General features: G+C 35.5%; 2 protein-coding genes across 2 annotated transcripts; one reads left to right on the top strand and one right to left on the bottom strand.

Moving 5' to 3' along the window:
* The first annotated feature begins 1,487 nt into the window (after positions 1–1,487).
* Positions 1,488–10,617, top strand: LOC147398655 (putative membrane protein At3g27390). The gene is made up of 10 exons (XM_086447912.1): positions 1,488–2,015; positions 4,599–4,707; positions 5,067–5,259; positions 5,354–5,490; positions 6,290–6,578; positions 6,701–6,807; positions 6,913–7,057; positions 9,641–9,821; positions 9,904–10,147; positions 10,225–10,617. Exons 1-10 carry the CDS (start codon positions 1,922–1,924, stop codon positions 10,484–10,486), a joined length of 1,761 nt encoding a protein of 586 aa, XP_086304038.1. The 5' UTR covers positions 1,488–1,921; the 3' UTR covers positions 10,487–10,617.
* Positions 10,618–11,308: 691 nt separating this feature from the next.
* On the bottom strand, positions 11,309–14,573 carry LOC147398654 (very-long-chain 3-oxoacyl-CoA reductase 1-like). Its single transcript, XM_086447911.1, is given in 4 exon segments — positions 11,309–11,875; positions 12,396–12,465; positions 13,587–14,136; positions 14,139–14,573. Coding segments are annotated over 4 exon segments (966 nt in total). The 5' UTR covers positions 14,230–14,573; the 3' UTR covers positions 11,309–11,620.
* Positions 14,574–22,405: the final 7,832 nt, after the last annotated feature.

Below are 22,405 nucleotides of genomic sequence, written 5' to 3'. Positions count from 1 at the left end.
CTAAAAAATAAAGAAAATGTCCATAAATTACATAACAAAAATGCCTAAAACTCCTTCAAAATTGGACACCTAAAAATAAATATATTTATTGAATATAAAAGAGACAATAATATTCCAAAAAAATCAGAGAGAAACTTGAAATAACCCTAACAGAAATCTACCAAGAAATTAGCAATTATAAATAACCCTAACAAAAATATTTATGCTGTAAATCCAACATTCAATATGAAATTTAGTCAAAAATTAATCATGATAATTGAAATCGATGAGAAAGGGAGAGAGAGAGAGAGATAATGCTCACAGTCGTCAATGGCGTCAATGGAAAAAAGGGCAAACGGAGAGATTGCGTTGGATCGGACTTCAAATCGTTGTTGTCAATGGCTTTGATAGCAAACGAGGTCTTCAATGGCTTCGATCGACGTCGCTGTCTTGATCGGAGTTAGATTCAACAAGAAATGGCGTCGATGGGTTTCGAAAGCATGCTGTTTACAGTCGTCTTCAATGGGTTTTGATTTAACGATTAGCACGTCACCATCGTCGATGGGTTTCGATCGGAGTGATGGTCGTCGTCGACGTCGAGGGGTCACTGATACGGTTGAAATCGATGAGAGAGAGAGAGTGATAAAGACGAAGAAGACGTATAAGGTTATATCGCGGACTGTGCGTGGAAATAGGATAAATGACTAAGGGTAATTTCATCATTTCACTTCAGCGTTTTAAAACACAATTACGTGAAGCGGCTCTCACGCGCTTTTCATTTCACCGTGTTTTTTAACGAATTTGCGTTTTTAAATTCAAAACGCAAAGTTTTGAAGCGCTATCAAGCGCGCGAATTATTGTAAATCTCAGCGTTTTGACGCAAACGCCCGTGAATCTGCGTTTACAAGCGCAATCAATCGCACCCTTAGTTTTCTCAAAATTTATCAAATTGGGTTATCAAACCAGATTCTTACCGAAACCCAAATCTTTGATCCAGATTCAAAATAATTGAATCAGTACGGATCGAGTTTTGGGTCTGATCCGATCTATTAACAGCCCTATTTATACCCTTGACGATTTCAACAATTTACACCATGGGCTTGAAATCAAATTTATACCCATGACCAGGCCCATGGGATTAATGGACCTAAATAATATTTAACGTGCGCTTATATGATTTGGGTTGATTGATTCCAACTTCCACGTCAAGAGTCAAGAGTCAAGAGCCTAGACAGGAGTCCCCATGACATTCATTTGTTGCGTTTGTCGGCTTGAAAACGTTTACTGAATAATCTTTTTGCTACATCTAAGCTAATGAATAATTCGTCCATCGGCAATGTAAAACAGAAACACGTGGCTCAATCCCAACAGGTTAACCTTCCGAATACACTTGGGAGACCATAAAATTGCAGTTGCAAAAATTGGTCCAGCCGAGCAAGCACAACAGTATCTCTTTTTTGTTTATCGACTTTAATCGACATTTTGTGTGGCAGGACTGGCAGTGTTCTTTGCTTTAAGCGTAATCCAGTAATTCTCTTTCTCTCTCTTGTTGATTTTTTTTCTTCCTCGAAGAGTAACTTAGACATCCACCCATCTTGTAAACTCTCTCAATCTCTAAATCTCACATGAGATATTACCTCTCAAACGGTTAATCCAACCGTCTCTAAACATCGCAAATTAGATTTTTCAGTTTCTACTTTATTTAAACTCCCAACAGTAAAAAACCCTTCTTTTTTTTTGTACTTTATGGGTGGATTCAGAGGAGTGAGACTGTGAGAGAGAGGGAAAAAGCAGATATTTTGGCAGGTTTTCTAGGTGAATGTGTAGAAACTGGTTTATCTATTAATGGGGTTTCCTCTCTAAGTGGTTTTAAGTGATTCTTTGGTATGGGGCTTGATTATGTTATGGGTTTGAAGTAATTTGGAGATCTGGGTGAGGAAATATGGAGCCTCCACAGGGTTTTTGGTATACTTTATGGAACTTCATCTGTTTTTTGCCTTTCTTCATTGGGCTTCTTCTTCTGGGTATCATTAAAGGTCAGTCCTTCAATTATTATTTTTCTTGTTCTGAGATGAGTTTCATTTATAATTATATTTTTCATTGTTCCCTTCTAATTGGGTATTTGTGGATTTTACTTGTAATTGAGTTTTTTTTAATTTATTTATTTATTTATTTATTTATTTATTATTATTATTATTTTTTGTTTTTTAAAGAAAGAAGAAAGAAACAGTTGGTTATATTGTTGACAACAATTTGCTAGATGGGTATTTTCCTAGTTGTTTATTTTGCTTATCTATTTAAAGGATTTGTTTTGTTGGATTCTCGATTGTTTGGCTCATTAAGATTGAACTCTTATTTCCTAATATAGACTGAGTTCATGGCTATCTCTAATTTTGCTTAACACAAGCATGCATTAATTGTTACGCCTTCCTTCGAGGGCAACCAACTCGTAAATAATTCTGATTTTCTGGAAATTCGACTTCCATTTTCATTCCAATTAAGAGATATAAATACACAACAACTCTTTTAAGAACCACTCCTATCCTTAACTAACTACCCATAACCATAACTCCTACAAAATCTGTAACTACCCTTATACGTTACATTCCCACACAATCACACGTTACATACATATTACATAAGACTCTTTAACTAATTGAAACTCTAAAACAATTAAAATAAAATACATCAAGATGCACCAAATCTTGATATTGAGGATAATTTTTAGGCGCATAACATTCTCTACCCCTTGTAAAAAACCTTATCCTCAAGGTTTAGATTTAGAAAGTATTCCCTCCCTCTTCATCTTCAATTTCATCTCCATCGTCTCCCCCGCTGTCTTCACCTATTTCCTCTGGCCAATTCCCCTCCAAAAGGAAAAGTTTCTAAACTTTACATTTATGACCTAGGGAGAATTTCTTATCGTAATTATAACATAACCCGCGGTCTCTACGCTCTTTCATCTCTATAGGTGAGAGTCGTTTAAGAGAAGCTATTAGTGGTTTGTTAATATTTCCTGAAGGAATGATTGTGTTGGTGTCGTTTGTAGGGTTGTTCAACTGCCCTTGAGCCAATATTTTTTCTTCTTACATGCAAGTGAGGCGCATCAGTGAGTGTTGTTGGTTTCAACATCTGAACACTCAAACGAATTTCTTCCTTCAGTCCTCCCACAAAATGACTCACCATGAAGGATTCGTTAAGACCTTCAATTCTATTTGCTAACTCCTAGTTTGATAATCCTCAACCAGAGCGGTTTAACGAAGCTTGGATAGTAAAGTTGTGGGGTCCTCACATTGGGATGGACCAAACCTTGATCGTAGAGCATTTCCAAACTCCTCCCAACTACCAATTGCTCCTGATCTCTCTATCCACCTGAACCATTGGAGGGCCTTCCCTTCCATATGAAAGGAAGCCATGAGTAACCTTTGAGAAGTAGGAGTATGTTGGTAAACAAAGAATTGCTCTGCTCTATATAAACAACCCGTAGGGTCAGTTCCATCGAACCGTGGAAAATCCAATCGCGATGTTCGAGTTTGAATAGTGCGATCACTCTCCCCAAGAAGTATTCCATGGTTGCGAGTGATGGATCTTTCATTCAAGTACTCTCCCGCCTCCTTATTCTGGCCATTAGAAAGGTTCATCTTAGAATTCTTGGTTGCCATCTGTTGCACCAAATCTTGTAACATTTTCCCATCGATTCAGTAGTTTCTTTCAACAACGCAATCACCTCATCGAGCATAGAATTCCTTGTTCCTTTAGCCATGATAGGATCTTCCGCTCTGATAACACTATTACGTGCCTTCTTATTTTTAGCAATTTAATAGATATTAAGTTACTTCAAGGGCAACCAACTTCCTAAATAATTCTGATTTTCTAGAAATTCGACTTTTCATTTTCATTCCAATTAAGAGATATAAATACATTACAACTCTTTTAAGAACCACTCCTATCCTTAACTAACTACCCATAACCATAACTCCTACACAATCCATAACTACCCCTACACGTTACATACCCACACAATCACACATTACATACATGTTACATAAGACTCCTTAACTAATTGAAACTCTAAAACAATTAAAATAAAATACATCAAGATGCATCAAATCTTGAAACAAGAGGATAATTTATAGGCACTTAACATTAACATATTATTTGGAATTTGCATTCAATTTGAGAAGGATGGGCATTTGCAATAATTAACTTCACTCAAAACCAGCAATTTCAATATTGTGTGAATGTTCAGCCATGCATTAACAAATTATAATTATTTGGAATTTTCATGCAATATGAGAAGAAAAGATGGGGCATTTGCAATAATTAACTTCACTTATGGCCATCAATTTCGATATTGTGCGAGTGTCAGCCATGCATTAACAAATTATTTGGAATTTTCATGCAATTTGAGAAGAAAGGTTGGGCATTTGCAATAATAAACTTCACTCAAGCCAGCAATTTTGATATTATGGGAATGTTCCATTGTTGAACTCTCTGATTTTCTTAGTTCTTTGGGGAAAATGATGACTCTGACACTGGTGTCTGGTGTACTATATTAGAAAACAATGTATCACACCATTGAATCTCCTTAATTAATTTTTATTTATTTATTATTACAGGTGCAATTTTCTGCCCATTGATATGCCTTATCATTACAATTGGGAACACTGCAGTCATTTTGGGTCTATGGCCAACACACTTAATCTGGACATGTTATTGCATCGCACGGTAGTTTACTGTTTTCCTAGCTCAATTTGTTTTGTTTACCATCCAACTACTCCAAAAGACCAATCTGTTGGAGAGAGGGAGAGTTATGAATATAAGAGGGTCATGGTGCTTAACTGGGGTATGATACACCCGAGAGTGGAGGAAAATATACCCTCAGCACTCCCGCTCACTCATAAGGGTGGAAAGAATTGAACCCTTGACCTATACAAACCTAGCGCTCTGATACCTTGTTAACAGCCAACTACTCCAAAAGACCGATCTGTTGGAGAGGGGGATAGCTCTGTATATTAGAGGGTCACAGGGATAAATGGGGGTATAATACTAATCTATTTCATCTTTGTTTATTTCCCTGAAACCAGAGCCAAACTAGTAGGACCACTTTTGAAGCTCGTACTATGTATAGGTGTATGTCCTCTCTTGATTTCGTGGTTACCGGTTGGCATTGTTGGGAGCATAATCGGAGGAGCAGGGTATGGCTTTCTAGCACCATTGATTGCCACCTTTGATGCTGTTGGAGAAGGGAAGACTGATGTGTTTTTCCACACTAACTTTGTATGTATAATTCATAACAGTAAGATTAATGTTTCTAATTGTTAGTTTGTTTTTATTCCCAACTTGTAAGAGTTTCCTTTGCTTACATGTGTAGGACGGGACTTGGAGCACAGTCAAAGGGAGTTGTAACGTGGTTAGGGACTTCAGGGATGTATGCTATTATTCCTATTTCTCAGTTATGGAAGACCTCCGCTTCCACGAACCACCGAATGGAAAACCATATGAGATCAGGTTTGCTGTTTGCACTTGCCTCATTGAAATTATACATGCAACCAGTGTGATAAGAAAGTTGATTCTTGTAGCATGTGATAGCAAACCAACCTTGTAGTGTCATTTAAGCCAAATAAAGAGAGCTGCTATTGGCACCCCCAATTAAAAATAAAGAAAATGAGTGAATGATTGAGAATAAGTAAAAGTTGGGGTGCCAATAGAAACTCTCTCTTTTGTTTTTGCTAAATATCTTTTTTTTTTTGTTTTTGTTTTTTTTTTTTTTTTTTTTTTTTGTATTTAAGATTTTATATGAACCTAATCATAATTGTAAACAACTACTAAAATTGTTTGAGCAGTGTTATATTGTTTTGTAATGTTGAGATTATAAATTTTGCCAAACCTTTATAATGTTTGAAGAGTGTGTTTTAATCTTAAATTGGGGTGTGATACATAATTTAAAAAATGGGGTGTAATAAGTAAAAGTTGGGGTGCCAATAACAGCTCTTTAAATAAATCAGTTGAAATAGAAATTGTGCAATAGTGGTAGCACGTTGTCATTCGAAAAAAGGAAAATAAGAAAAGTGTGGGTCTTGTTCATCACCATTCCTTGGTTTTTCTAAGGTCGCTGCCATGGTTAACATCTCTTTTGTTTTCTTTTTTGAAAAAAAAAAATTATTGAATATCTGGTTAGTGTATGCCAGTAAATTGTTTTTTTTGGTAAATATGTTTTTATGATAATGATAGCAAGATGACCACTTTTCTTTTGGTGGTGGTTTATGTTAATGAAAAACAAGGCTTTCAACTTATCTACACATTACAGATTGCTCCATCTCCCGGGTGCCGTTTTAGTTGGAGCGCTTGGTTTCATGGTTGACATGTTGGTGATCTCATGTGTTGCCATCTACAAGAGCCCCTACATGCTTTTCAAGGGATGGCACCGCTTATTTCATGATCTTATAGGTCGTGAAGGCCCTTTCTTAGAAACCATATGCGTACCATTTGCTGGTCTTGCTATTCTTCTGTGGCCGGTAGCGGTTGTTGGTGCCGTCCTGGCTTCAATGGTATCGAGTATCTTCTTAGGTTCCTATGCAGGTGTTGTCGTATACCAGGTTAGAATCTAATGCCCAATATTTGTTAGTAATCAGTGAGATTTTGTTCGTAGTTCAACTTAAAAACTTGGAATTAGTTTCAAGCTTCTAAAAATTTATTGTTGTGGTTTTCAAATTCACAGGAGTCCTCTGCTTGGTTAGGGCTCAAGTATATCATCACTTCCTTGGCCATCTATGATGAGTACACCAACGATGTGCTTTCCATGCAAGAATGGTCCATCTTTCCTAGGTGTTGTGTGGCACTTAGTATTTCATATGAATTGCTTCGTTGTTTTTTTTTTTTAATTCTTTATTACTTTAATTGACAAATCTACTTACTTTCTGAGATTATTAGGATTCGGTATCGAAAGAAGGGCACCTCCTTACGCACCAACTCACGTGCTGCTTCTTTCTCAAGGCCCGACTCTTTCAGAGGTCCACCATCCCGATCACTCTCTCTCTCACTAAGGAGCACTATTATTGAGTTGACGCCACTTGAGGTACTTCTTCTTATGTCCATAAAATCTTATAAAATATTTATTTGCATGAGTTTCTCCTTTGACTGAAATCTTAGAACAGTCATAGTATGATTCAAAGTTTATTGTACCAATACAGAGTTTTTATACCATGATACCAAACCAACAAATCTTTCTCTTTGGAGGGTGAATCCTCTCTTCAATGTGTTCTACACTGTGAAATAGTTTATACATTCCCTCGTCAATGGTGAATCATAACCATCTACTCCATGATGACAAATATCAAACAAGATCTTCTACCCCAAAACAACCTATAATTTTACTAAAGATCTGTCCCAAAATCTAATTCCTAATACCAGAGGTTGGCTGAACGAATCACATTTTCTGTTCCATTTTATAAGGCTATGTCTTTTATTAATTAAATGTTTTCGGATTTGTTCTCAATACCTTAATCTACGTCCCTTTATGGTCATCCTCTCACACTTTAGAACCTTCAACCTGCATATTCCTTCGGATATGAGGTGTCATTGGTCACTGTTGCATGTAACAAAACCATCTCAATGACATTCCTTTTATCACATATTAGTGCTACTCCATCTCACATGTCTCGAATTATTTGTCAAAAATCAGGACTCTATTTGCCCTCCAAGCACATATATTTAAATTAAAAACATGATTAAAATCTAGCTACATGCATGCAATCAATGTCATCCATGTAAATCATCTCATGCTCATGTTTGAGATCCACTCAGGAAGATTCACACCCCCTTGACATTAACCTTTCCCTTGCTTGAAATCAGCAAATTTATCATGTAACACTCGGATCATTATCTTTGTCATCCTCAAGTTCCTTCAGCCAATTTTCTATCCTAAAAACCATTTTTTTTTGCACTTTGGGTATCACTTGGTTGATTGGCGAATGCAACATGGTCTGTGGAGTCGTCCAAGCAGTGCAGTTTTGGTTCCAGCTTTGGTTGGCGGATATCTGTGTCTGATTCCCGACTGCTTCAGATAAGAAGTCATGACTGCATGAGCTTACGTCTCCTTCAACAAGCTGCAAATAAATCAGCCCATTTAGTGTTCTTCTATCCATCCAAATTCATGATATTTGAGATTCCCAAACTTGGCCTTAAATTCTTGAACCGACTTTGCCGATGTGTCGTGGATGTATTCATATGCCGTCAGGCCACTCTAAATCTAAATTGATCAAAGAAATATTAGCCTTATGATTTGCATGGATCTGATGGTAGAGAAACATACTCAGCTTTAGAGATCTGCATTGAACCTTGGACAATCAAGCTTGATGGACTGTACATAAAGAATTCTTTGAGCCTTGGTGCACACCTTGGTGTGTCTCATTAACTGTTGTAAAGGCCTTTTGATCTCTTCCTTCTCCCTCATTGAATTCTTATGTCATTGGTCAGGACTCTTCAGCAGCAGCGTTTTTTTTTATCAAGCCCCATATCTTCTAAGAATCTCTTGTGGAATTCTCCTTGAATTGATGAATTCAGTCTTTAGGGTTTGGCACTTCATCTTCAATATGGTCCCTGCCGGGCTACCACCACTGTGGTAAATGAGTATATCATATCAATTGATATGGGAGCAACAAATGATTCATTTTTTAGTCTGGTCCTCTTCAACATGCTATAAACACTAAGAAATACTTCCTCCATTCACTCAGCAGTGATGAATTACAGCCCCTGACATTATTTAATCTTGTCCTATATATGATAAAAAGCCAGGGTTTAGGGTGATATTACCTCTCCCAAAGGATACAGAAAAATCATGGACTACCTATTCACGGTCCACGCAAATCTATTGAACTAGAGACTTGTTTTTTTTGCCTAAGCAAGCAGGGGATTAGTGGTTAATGGAGGTGAAGATGGGTTCGGGATTTGAACCTAGGTCATCGGATCAACTCTCCTCAAGCCTTCACCACTTAACTAAGCGGCACCTTCTATTTAAACTAGAGACATGATAAATATAATTACTAAATCCCAGACTCACCAAGGAATCAATCCACATACGCAATCTACTTAACCCATGTGAATGCGCAATGCACATGTCGTTGTGTATATGTCTTGTCTTCTGTTGGGGATACTCTGAGCTGAGGGGGTCAGGGGCCAAACGCCCCTGGACCCAATTTTGTAGGTTTCAGAAAGGGCAATTATGTAATATTTTTTAAAGGTTTTCTATTTTTGGGGAGAAAGACACATTTTCTCTACTCTGATTTTTGCTAGAGATCTCTAGGGCTGTAAAACTTGAAAGAAGATAGTGATTGCATTTTTATCTGATCCGTGGACGTAAGCACACTGCCAAACCACGTAATTCCTTGTGTTTTGTGTGTGATTCCTTGTCTGTTCTCTTTGCCACTTCATTTTTCACACATGTAGGGTCCACAGTTGGCCTCAACATATCAGCTGACACAATCGATACATTTGCCCAAACTACTAGGTCACATGACTCTCAGGGATTATATTTAGAATTGATTGTAGATAGCACCTACGACTTGGTTACTTGGGTTAGTCTCCATGTTTGGCGAGTTACCCACTTGAAACTGTGTCTTTTTAAGCATCTATTTATTGTAAGTGGAATGTGTGTGTGCAGTTACTGGATGGCTTATTTTCAGAGTATAAGCATCAAGGCGAGATTCTGACTTCTGAAGGACTAATAAATCCCCAAGATGGCAAACATGACAATGGAGTCCTAAGTATCGGCTTACCAGCGTACAGCATCCTTCAAGTACTTCTGCGTTCGATCAACGCCAACTCTGACGGTCTACTGTTTAGTAAGTTAAAAAACATGGTTTTCTCTTTTCTTTTTTCTTCATTTCTTGTAGGTCTTTCAAGGCATTCTTGTTTTTCTTGTAGGCGAGAACAGTACTGAGATAACTACCATGAATAGACCCAAACATGCCTTCTTTGATTGGTTCTTAAACCCTTTATTGATCATCAAAGACCAGATCAAAGCTCTGAACCTTTCAGATTCCGAAGAGAAATATTTCTGCAAATTGGTTCTGTTAAATGGCGATCCTGAGAGATTGAAGAATTCAAATCTCGGGTCACCACCGGAGACACAACGGAAGCAAGCTGAACTTGATGCATTGGCTCGAAGGTAATATCGAACTCATAAAATCCCTCTCAACTCATCTTTGTACTTCTTTTTATTTTCTTTTTTATTTCCCCGTGAAGGCTCCGAGGGATTACGAGGAATATCTCAAGGTTTCCGACAATCAAGCGACGTTTTGATAGTCTTAATAGTTCTCTATCTGAAGAGCTAGCAAAGAAAAATAGTGGAAGAGAATCTACAATTGTATCTGAACCAATTCCAAGGTCAAGAAGTAGGATGATCCGGATATTTAGCCAGAAGTCCTTTCTGAGCCGAGCAATCACTAGGAACTCGAATAAAGATGATACTCAACCAGTTGTTGTGAAGGATGTAGAAATTGCATGATGACAAAATGTTGTTTGTTTCTTATTTTCCTTCACTTACCTCCCAACATTCAAGGGAACAAGTTAGTTTTTTCTTCAATTGTACCTTATCTCAGTTATAAAGTTTGAAATGAGATTTCACTTTAGTTTTTAGTGTGTTTTCTTGTACCGAGAGCTGGTTTTAGCTTTACTGTGAATTCTCCAACATGCTCATTTTAGTTTTAAAAAAATGTGTAGTTTAGATTCTTCTCATTCACAGACACTCCATTAAAATTACTACTTTTTTATGCATGCTCGTTCTTCTATTCAAAATTATGCATATGATAGAAAAAAAAATTAAAAAATCAAATGCCTTTCATCATTTTTCAACCCGTTTTCGCTTTCTTTCGCTCAATTTGTATGTTGTGACCGCAAAGAGACGTGGTGGGTCAATTTTTTTGCACCATTAATCTCTACGTGTATTTTATTATTATTATTATTTTTTTGTTGGGTTTGGGTTCATATAATTTGGTATTAGAGCCAGTATCATGTCTCTAGTTCAAAGTTCAAACCTCAGGAGCAACTTGGGGAAGAGGGTTACCAGAGTGAAAGTTGCTGCTAAGTGAACACCAGGGGTGTTAATAGAAGGAGTGACCTGGGGAAAGGGATGCTTGAGAGACCAAAATAAGGTATTAGAGTGAAAGCCGCTATAGAATGGGTCATCGTGTACATGCCATTATTTATTTTTATATTTTGGGGGGTGATTTAGATGTTCCCCTCGGCATTAAATTATTGACAACAAAACATGGATGTCGTTGAATTTGATACTTAAGGAAAGATCCATACGTACATCAAAACATGGAAGTAAATAGCCAAATATTAACCTCATTTCACTTTCTTCTGATGAATGCCAGTCACATAAATCTTAAGGAAAGATTCATAAATGCATCAAACCATGATAGTAAACCAGACTCATTTTCTATATACTCTGATTATTCATAAAAAAAAAAGAAAAAGAAACAATTAAAAGGAGATAACATGACAGATGCCTCTAGAGTTCATATTTTTCTTGCAATCCAAAGATCTCAGACTACTTCACCAAAACAAGAAAGAGAAAACATGACACATATGGCATTAAAGCATATGGAGTTGGGCTTGCAGATCTTGATTCTACTGTTTATTCCTTCTTCCTAGACTCTTTGAGTTGACCCTTCTTACGAACACCGAGGCAGTACTGCAGACGCCATGCATCAATGACAAACTCTGGCAACATGTATGCAATATTCCACAAAAGTGAATGGGGCCAATATGGCGTGCAACGTGGTTCGTAGCCTATCCACCGCATAGCAGACCGAGCATAACCATCTGTCGAGGGTACAAGGAAGGAAGATCTCCGAATTGAAGCCATCTTTGTCGCCACATACAAAGGAACCTGTGTCCAAGATAACAGAAACCATAGCCAAAGCAAATACTATCATCTTAAACACCTCTATTTGGAAAATTTGAAAGTTTCAAAAGGTTGGTCACAAAGTAAAAAGATCATCATCGAAGTCTTATCCCAAAGATTTGGGGTTCTTCACTCAAAAAATAAAAAAGATGAGCGTGTCGTTCAAATCGCCTAGCTCATGAATGTCAATTTCCGAGGATCTAAATTATTTTATCTATTATTAGTATTATTTTGAGAATAATTAGAGATAGATCCTACTGAGACACTAATTTAAATGTTCCCATTAAAATTGTTAATTAGAATGCCATCAAACTGAAGTAGTCTCTCAATTTTAAATTTCATATATAATCCAAGACACATCATACCTAATACAATCAAGATATAAAATTTTCTAATTTCACATACAATTATCTTATGCGAAATCATTCTTATCTTGAAATTAAGATTAAAAAACAACTGAGTAAAAAAGGTAAAGTTAGTTGATGCACAATCGAAAATCACATACCTGACACTGCACATCAATTCCACTCTTCTTGTACTCTACATAGAGGCATCTCGAGAACTGATCAATGTACCTGAAAACAAATTCAAGTCATGGGCCATTAATTCAGTACTTCAAAAAAGAAGTTCCAACCTTCAAGTAATGTACTCTATATAACTTCCAAATCACCACAAACAAGAAATAGAGATATACTTAAAACAACAAAATCTGATTTTATGCTTTGATGTAGTGTTAATGGGACGGCAATCCGGGCCCATCGCAGATGGGTTTTTTTATTTTTATTTTTTTGGAGGGGGGTGGGGAGGGTCATTCATGTCGACTTAATACCGCTTAAAGCAGGGGCGGAGCTAGTAAGGAGCCTGTGGGGGCAATTGACCCTACATAACTATATTTTCAACTACTTACATGCCCCATTTACCCCCACTCCCTCACCTCCCCACACCTTCAATTTTGTTGAAGATGACATTGCTTCTATAGTTGGGCTTTCTCTCACAGACTAAATGGAAATGACCTAAATATCATTTTCTTTAATTTTTAACCAAAAACCTCTGAATTTCTCTCAAAACCATTCATCTTCAAATTCTTCAATTGTAGCATTAACTACAGTTTGCCCCCACTACAAGAAAATCCCAGCCCCGCCCGACTTAAAGAATGTGATTCAATCAAAGCCAAAGCTGTATTTCTTCAAGGCCTCCAAAATTTTCCAAACCTTGAATTTTGAGAACACTATTGTCCAAGAAGATTCGTAACGCAATTGAAAGAACTTCTAATTTACGAAAAAGGATCACACTCACCAAACAAATTCCGAAGTTGCCTAAAGTTTGAAGGGTCTCATTCTCCCTTATTCTCTTAGATCAGCTAATAAATTATTGCGTCTCTTTGGGAAAGGTGGTCTCTCTAGGGGAAATTTCTACAGTGGCTCCAAGCTACTACTGTAATATTGTGTTTTGGTCTTAAAATGGTGGAAAGAAATAAATAAATAAACAAAATAGACTCAAATCTTTATAATTTAACAACAAACAATAGGATCATGAGATAAACTGATATTTCAATATAGAATTTAAGCAGTTTAGTGGTTTATAAGTTCTTAAAGCAAACAACAAATCAAACTACATTCCTACTCATCATTACTACCAAAAGAAGAAAATAAAACAAAGAAATTGTAGAAAATTTAACAAAAAACAGAACACTTACGCCTTTGTGCCGGCATAAACAGCATAAAGAGGATCGGAAGGTATAACATTGGCAGCACCGGATCCAATATTAACAATTGCACCTCTCTTCCTCTTCAGCATCCCAGGAAGAACAGCCCTTGTAACCTTAGTAGTACCTTCCACGTTAATTCTAATCAGATTTCTCAATAACTCTTCATCGACTTCGTGGAAGAATTTCGCATATGGGTAAGAAATCCCAACATTATTAATCAAAACTCCAATATCCAACCCTTCAATCTCTTCTTGAATCTTTCGAATTCCTTCAGAAAGATCACCAGAGAAATCCACAACAACATTCTTTATCTGGGTTTTTCCAAATTTAGCCCGAATTGCATCGGAAACATCGTTTAATTTATTAGGATTTCGACCCACCAACACCAAATTAAGACCTTTTCTTGCTAATTGAAAGGCGAAACCTTTTCCAATACCATCTGTAGGTCCAGTTACAAGCGCCCAAGACCCATATTTCTTAAGATTCTTACCAGGTCTGAGAAAAGAAACGTAAACCCATTTGAGGAAAGCTAAGAGGATTTCAATAGACAGATTGTACCCAGAATTGAGAGCAGAAGAATCCATGAAGGTTGGGATTTTAGTTGCTCAGTGAAACAGAGATGTTCTTCCATTAGTGTTTGATCTGAGTATCTGAGATGGTAGAAAGAATCGAAGAAATGGGTTTTGTTAATTGGGATTAAATAAGAAACCCATGTAACCAATTTAATCTGGGTTGTTCTTATTGGTTAAGATTCATGAGAGAGAACAAGCATTCAAAGTGGGGAAGTTGGAGTAGGAGGAGAAACGGATGGGAATTTATTTATTAAGACCTGACTCCTGAGAGTGAGGGGTTGGGATCAATAATAACTACTAAGTGGTTGGAGGAGTAGATGAGCTGAAATCATTGCAACAGATAACAGCATTGAAACTGCTTTTAATCACACAAGATGAGGACAGAAGGACAGATTGTAGTTGTGGGTTTTACGAGGACTGTGGGGTTAAAGAAATTATTTAATATTGATTGTTCAATCTGGACAATCCCTTGATTTGGCCCCACCTACCAAAAAAAAATAGAACTGTTTTGATGATCATGATCATTTTATGAAGAGCCAATCATCTAAATCTATGTTACCTGGTTTGTTGAACTTGGTTCATGTTCGGTTTGTTGTTCGAAGTTGAACCTGATTCGTAGAGGTAGGCATAGATAATTCGTTTGTGTTCTTTATTTTGATTCACTTGTCCATATGTATGATTCAAACATGCAATTCATGAGTTTAATTATAAAGTTAAAGAAATTTTAAACGTTGAATTGAAAAAATATCTAAATTTATTTTTCTTTTATAAATCTACGTAAGGAAAAAAGAATACGAAAGATGAAGAGACATAATAGAATTTTCGGGAAGAGGAAAAAAAAGGAGAAGAAGAAACCAAGTTGTATCTTCACTATTTGATTCATCGAACCCAATCAACAATTATAGCAACCTTGAAGAATTAGGTTTGCAAATTGATTAGTACGAATTCATGGTATTCCACAAATTACCTAGTATGAATTTTAATCCAACTTGAAGGACTCAAAAATTACAAATCCATCCCTACTTTGCAAGCTTAAGTTCAAGGTACTTACCCTCATTTTTTTGAGGAGTTGTGGGGGACACTCTTTTTTTCATACACCCCCCTCACAGAACCGTACATCTTTTGCTTCGGGATACACAAGAAAAAGATTTATGGTTATGTAACTGCTATGTCAAGGAACGTAAGGGGGTGTTTGGAGAAAAATAAAAGAGTGTCAAAGTATCATTGTATGTGTTTTGAGTGAAAAAAAACTGGTCGAGTTGTGGATCCTTACACGTAATTGACAGCCTTACCATATATGATGTTATGGTAAACAACTTTTAATCTTTACTCAACTGTCTTTGAAAAGACCTATTTTATTGAGGACTTGAGCGTTAAGAGTATATTTGTAGACATCCCCTTAGCGGGTGTAATCCAACATCTTCAATAGAGTGAATGTGAAAAGATTCTCAACAAATTGAGAGGATTGTTGTTGATAATACGACACACTCTGGAGTAGGTATGTGAAAATGTTAGGTTCATTTTTCTTCAAACCTCCATACTTATTAGAGTATTTCCATTGTTTCACCATCATATTGAACCAACTCAAGATATTTATGCCAAAAATCATCCAACAAAAAGTAATAATATCATCTTACCCATATAAGGTAAAAGATGAATTGGATTTGGACTCTACACATGTCTGAATTTGAGAATGATCTAACGAAAAAGTAAGTAGGATTCGACGCAACCCATATGTGCAGTACCTAAGAGTTCATTGGCTCTAATCATCATAGCATAATTGAGTCGAGTTGAGTGTTTGTCTACTCCTAGCCAGGGAGGAGCAAACCATGAGTAGGACGAGTCGTCCTACTCTCTGTGAGTTCAAATTGGGAAGATATCTCGAGAATCTCAGGGCAATTAACCGCGTTAATCACATTCTTTTTTAAAGGGAAAATTTCCTATATTTATATAGGGGTTTTAGGTTAATGGGCCAAGGATTTAGAAGGGGGTGATGTGGCTAAAACGTAGTTAAGGAAAGGGTTCGACCCATAAATAGGAAAGGAAACCTTGAGAGAAAGGACTTTTGGAAGGTGATCAAAACTCTTAATTATTACTTTTTGCAATCTCAATTCTAATTTGAACATCAGAGGGTGTTTGGCAAATACCACACTAATGTCCCAGCACGTTTGTATAGGAAGAGAGTCCGACATCAAAGAGATTTGAGTTATTCAAGATAAGCCAAGAAAAATACCTCTCCACTAGTTATAAGATATTTGTGCGTATTCCAATGATAATTAATCATATTCCAGAGAAAAAAGTAGCATTCTGAGTTATTTTTCTAAATATATGATAATTTATTGTATAATATTTTCTACTTTGAGAATTTAACATAAATGGATGCCTTTGGTAAGTGAAGCTTTGTGTGGGGTTGAGGTTGTATTTTTGTGTGAGCAAAGCATGTGTGCGGGGGGATGAAATGTCAAGTTTAAAATGGTAATGCATGAAGAGGGTGTAAGAAATTTTGAGAGGCAAATATATTTTCATACAAAATTTACTTCTTTTAGGTAAGTTTTATCATTTTCTTATTTGGAATCGAGTGAAAGAAGAGATATATGAAATTTTTTATTGAAGTCTATCAATAAATCAAGTTCTGGATATCGTGTATCTAACAGTGCTACATTAGGTCTGATAATCTTCTTTAATAAATCATTATCTATATTTCCATACTATTATTAATCACTTAATGCTACACTTAGTATCAAAAGTTGATTTAGAAAAATCTATGACTATTAATTTTGATGATGTAACAATCGAGATATATGTATAAAGAAAAATAGAACCAATACAACCTCAGGTTGGCTCAATGGCAATTTCGAACAGATAAGTGGATTAATGCCCATAGGTCGTGAGTTTGATACCCAATATGAGCATTAATCCCTCAGGACCACCCGTGATGGCGCACCCTCACTTACTTGGTGAATGTGATGTGCAGGCGTTTCGCATTCCTGGGAATCTAGGAAAACACGATCCTATTTGAACAACGAGAGAACTTTAACAACAACAACAACAACAACAAAAAAAAAAATTATGCAAAGGGGTCATGAATAAGATTTTGGTAGACAACTCCTACAAATCTTACAAAATAGTAGATATTTATCACAATATTTCCTCTCGAGATGACATGATCAAGGATAATGATCTTATATACCAAGCAGCTATCCAAAAGAAGAATATTATTTTATTTTGGAAGGAACACTTGTGAATGCTTTAAGGGGACATTTGCATCATCCATAACTTTGATTTTTTTAAAATACTTTGAAATCTATACATTTTTTTTTTTTTTTTAATAAAAAATATAATAATATTTTTAGTCATTTTATAATATATATTTTCACAATAATCTCATAAGTATATTTATTTGTTTCATAAATGCAATAAAAGCTTTTGTGAAAATATAATATAAATTTTTTGATACTACAGAAATACTAACATGCAATGATTAAAAATATGTAACCCCGAAGGGTACGCTCAATGGCAATTTCGGACCAATAAACGATTAATGTCCATAGGTCGTGAGTTCAATACCCAATATGAGCATTAATTTCGCGGGTGGACCTTCACTTTCCTGGTGCATGCGATATGCGGACATTGCACGTGCCCCAGGACTAATCCTTAGACAAGACCATGGTCTATGGACTGGGTAAAGCCCAATATAGGTCTAGTCCTCTATCTACAGGGATACCAAGTTATAAAAAAAATGATTAAAATGCATACCTTATCTTTTGTTCTAAAAAATAAATAGTAAATATATTTTCTAAAAATTGAAATTGAGGAGAATGCTAATATCCCCATTAAGCATTGAACTCGTACCCAGAACTATTCTCTTACGCATTTTTGCCATATTTCATTTATTTGACTAAATTTTTAAATGAACCATGAAATACATTTTTTTTTGTCTAAGGACTAGTCCTGGGCATGTGCACTGCTTGCACATCACTCACTAGGTAAGTGAGGGCCCACCCTTGTCGATGGCCCTTGAGGAATTAATGCTCATACCGGGTATCAAACTCATGACTTTGGGCATTTAACCATTTATTGGTCTGAAATTACGATTGAGCCAACTCCTCGGGATTCATTAAATGCATATTCTCAACTATATCTAATTTAATGTTCATACTTCATTTTTATTAGAGGTCAAATTACTTACTATTGTTCCAATTTGTTCAAGCATTGGTTAAATGACCCCATGGAAAACTAATAAATAAATCATAAGAATGGGTAGAAGTCACTAATAGGTGGTTAATCAATCCTCGTCATGCCTATGTCATTTAAGGGTGTCAATGGGTATCCATTTAATCGAATCGAAACCAAAAATCCCGATTCTAGATCTCTTTTTATTGGAACCGATTAGACTGGGTCTAAAATGGAACCGGAACCATTAGGTTATATCCAATGGGTACCTGGAACCGATTTATTTTGTCATTTCTTTCCATAATATAGATGATTTAAGGTATTTTTTATTTAAAAATAAATGCATGTTATAAAATTCTTCAATTTTTCATATAAATTATCAATTGTAGCTTAAAATGAGTTATTCTTTTAAAAATTTCTTACCTTTTATAAAGATAAATTTTTATTTTTGAAAAAAAAAATCATTAATTTGTATCTTTAGAATAACAAATTATAACTAAGTTAATAGATTTGTTGATAATATGTTAATTTTTTGAAATGATTTTTTTTATTATATAATACTTTGAAATACGTTTAATTTCTCATTCGATTCTTGAGAACCGGAATCAATGGGTACCTGTGATGATAGTTCTGATTCCATTTATTTTGAATTGAACTTAGAGCCGACAAGAATCGGGACGAACTAAATAAAATGGTTATGGTTCTAAGTTCCTTACAAACCAAAGCGAAACTGACCCATCAATGTCATTGACAGTATAGAGACCGGCGTCACTAACCTAAATAACAAATCACGTCGCTTCTTTTACCTTTTTGCCGTCATCTACAAATGAAATCACAAGAATACCCTTGACTAAAAGAAATTGAAAAAAAAAAAAAAAAAAGGGGAAATTCTATTGACACTCCAACAAACTCTAAGGGCCTCATATTTTTAGGGCACCTCTAAAAAATTAAAAAATTATTTTGGACACTCCATATAAAAAAGCAAAATTTTGTTTTCCACTTTGGCCTGAACTCAGAGTTCACGACGTGTCAATGAAATTTCCCAAAAGAAAAATAACATTTTTGTATGTATGTGGTTATTTTAATAAGAGATTTACAAGGCTGAAACCATCACTTGCAATTATATTACAAAAACTCCATTGGAGTTCCAACAACTCAACAATTCTGGGGGAACATTACTTTATTAAGATTGTTAATCAACAAACCTTAGAGAGGGACCTTACATCATTTTAAATTATTAAATACCTATAATATTTTTAATTCTTTAAATCAAATACTTATTAAAGATATTACATCTACCTGAAGCATTTTTACTATAATAAAAAAATAAAAACTCCTTTGGAGTTTTGACAACTACAAGAGAACCTTACTTTATCAAGTTTGTTATTACCCAACAAACATTGGAGTAGGGATCACGTTATAAAATTCAAATTGATGTGATTAATTTCTTACTTAACATAGCTTAGAGTGGATCCTAACCGCATTAATTTGTGGCGTACAAAAACATGATCTAATGCCAAAAAGTTATAAAAGAAAAAAAATTAATTTTCACCATTGTATTTTAGTTTTAAATTTAGGGGTTCAGTAGCCATCCATTTTCGACACATTTGATCAAACACAAAAATGATTTTTCTTTAAAAAAAAAAATCTTTTGAATAAGAGTTTTTCCATGAAATCTAGAAATATGTGGTGTTGGATTGCCAATAGATAATCCATATGGGCCCAACGACCCTTAGTAAGATTTGAAATCATACTAAGTTAATCACACTAACCTGATTTGTAAAATAAGTTTTGTTCAGTAATAAACTTGATAAAGTATGGGAGTTTTTGTAATAAAATTATAACAGATAGGTCTTTTTGGTAAATCTTTCTACTTATTAAGTGTTATATTGTCTCTCCTCTTAACACATCCATTCTCTTGCAATTCCATGGATCAAGCCCAATTTTTATTTTTCCCCTCAATACGAATGAGGGAAGGGCATGGATAGGTGGGAAAGCTCGTCGATCGAATGCCAATTATAGATATTTCGGTGGACCTTGATTCAATTTTGGTTGGACCAGCTTTTTTTTTTTTTGCCCGTAAGTATCTTCTTTAAAGAAAATATTCATAAAAACCAATGGTTCAATAATCGAACCAATTTTGTTATAAATTTCGATTGGGCCCAATTGAACCATTGGATCGATCCCAGTTTCAAATTTCTTCAATCTGATCCATTAAAAAAAATCGACATTGGAAAATTCGACATCTTGGGCCGTTAAATATAGGTTTTTTAATTTTTTTGTTTGGGGTGATGGGCCGGGTTAGTGGGCCAACCAGCCAAAATTGACAGCCCTATACGTGGGAAGGCAATCAATTGCATGGGTTGGTTGATAACTGAATTTTGCTAGGAACTATTCTATTTTAAAAGGAATCATTTTGGTGGGTCAAGCCTACCATATGTAGGGGGGTGTACAGAGAGGAACAAGGTGTAGTAATTGAAGAGGGTGTGCAGGAATCTAATCATCATCATCATGATACGAGGTACAAAACATATTTTACTTGCATGATGATGATGATTAGTTTACGTGTCTTTTAATATATTATAATCATTATTGTTATTGTCATCATTTAAGTTAATTAATAATCTCAAAAATATAGTATTGGTTGAAGATACTTCTTTCCAATCTGGTCTAAAGTGATGTCTTCTGTCATTCCATTGTGCCCAAATCCCAATTATAGTTGTAAAACTGGTCAAGTCGAACTAAAACTTGGCCGATTCAACTCAATTGGATTTTGAGGTGACTTGGCTTGAAACTCGATGAAACCAATTTGCTGAGTCAATTAGAGAAAAAGTAAATTCATCAACTTAGTTAAGGGTGTGTTTGATAAGTGATAGTTCGGTGTGAGAGTTGCATTATTTTGTGTGTTTGGACAAGTCAACACTCGCGAGTTCCCAACTTACCAACTTTCACTGTAAGTGTAAAAAGGACTTTTTCAACTTTCATCATTTTCAATTATAGTTACCAACTCTCATCTCTTTAGTGCATTCGAACATGTCAAGTGAGGTCTCTCTCTCTCTCTCTTCCTCCTCCTCCCAATCCTTGGTCGCACCACTTCTTCTTCTTCTTTCAAATTTTGTTTGTAGTCGGGTTCGATTAAAGGTATTTATTGATAGAAGAATGATAATGATGGGCTCCCTCCAATGGTGATGGAAGAAATAGGGGTTTTTATTTTAACTTCTCTTGTGAACCAAACACAAAAGTTGTAATTAACTCTCACCCTAAACTCTTGAGAGTTCAACTTCAGATAGTTGAACTTTCAAGAGTTCTACTCTCAATATTAATTTGTTATTTTCAAACACACCCTAAATCAAGTTGAAGTGTTTGTGAAATTCAGCATTTCAAATTGTGCTGACCTGGATGTGTGTATAGAACCATAAATGATTCTCATCAAGACACGAGTGGAAAGCATCTTTATGGTTCTGCGTTGCACCTCCATGTCAATACAATGTGAAATGCAGTGAATTTCACAGTCATTCCAACACAACTCTATATTTATATTTTGTGATTAAAAAAATAATATTTACTTTTAAAATATTTGTAAATTCAATATGGAAAATGTTTTACTAACTGCGTTGGACATTGGGTCCAACACTAAGTTGACTTGACAGTGCATATAGAACCGTTGATTTTCTAACTTGCATCTCAAGGAAATAAATCTATGGTTATCTATGCATTGCCAGGTCAACTCAATCTCCAACGCACTTAGTGTAGCATGACTCATTTAATATATTTGTGCTTGACTCATTTAAGTAGATTCATGAATCATTTGCTTTTTCTTTTTGTTGATGGTCCCTTTTTAATATGAGAAAATTACTTAAAAGACCCTGATAGAGGGATTTCTTTTAAATTAATCCCTGAGTTTTGCATGGTAGCTTGATAGGACATTTACTAAAAAAAATTATTTCTTAATGGTCCTTCATTAGTGGTGAACTCATCACTTTTTTATTTATTGTCGAATTCACCACTTTATATTGTTGAACTTGACAATAAATAAAATGGTGAACTTGACATTGATAAAAC

The sequence above is a fragment of the Akebia trifoliata genome, chromosome 7 (genome assembly GCF_017979445.1).
Source record: "Akebia trifoliata isolate Shusen 1 chromosome 7, ASM1797944v1, whole genome shotgun sequence".
NCBI classification, from domain to species: Eukaryota; Viridiplantae; Streptophyta; class Magnoliopsida; order Ranunculales; family Lardizabalaceae; genus Akebia; species Akebia trifoliata.
Note: the sequence above shows the minus strand (reverse complement) of the source record. Positions and strands in the feature narration are given on the sequence as shown.

Coding starts and splice junctions, on each gene's coding strand:
- LOC147398655 (XM_086447912.1), top strand. CDS start 1,922: ATGGAGCCTCCACAGGGTTTTTGGTATACTTTATGGAACTTCATCTGT. Junction 6,579..6,700: donor CAGGTGTTGTCGTATACCAG/GTTAGAATCTAA, acceptor TCAAATTCACAG/GAGTCCTCTGCTTGGTTAGG. Junction 6,808..6,912: donor GAATGGTCCATCTTTCCTAG/GTGTTGTGTGGC, acceptor TGAGATTATTAG/GATTCGGTATCGAAAGAAGG.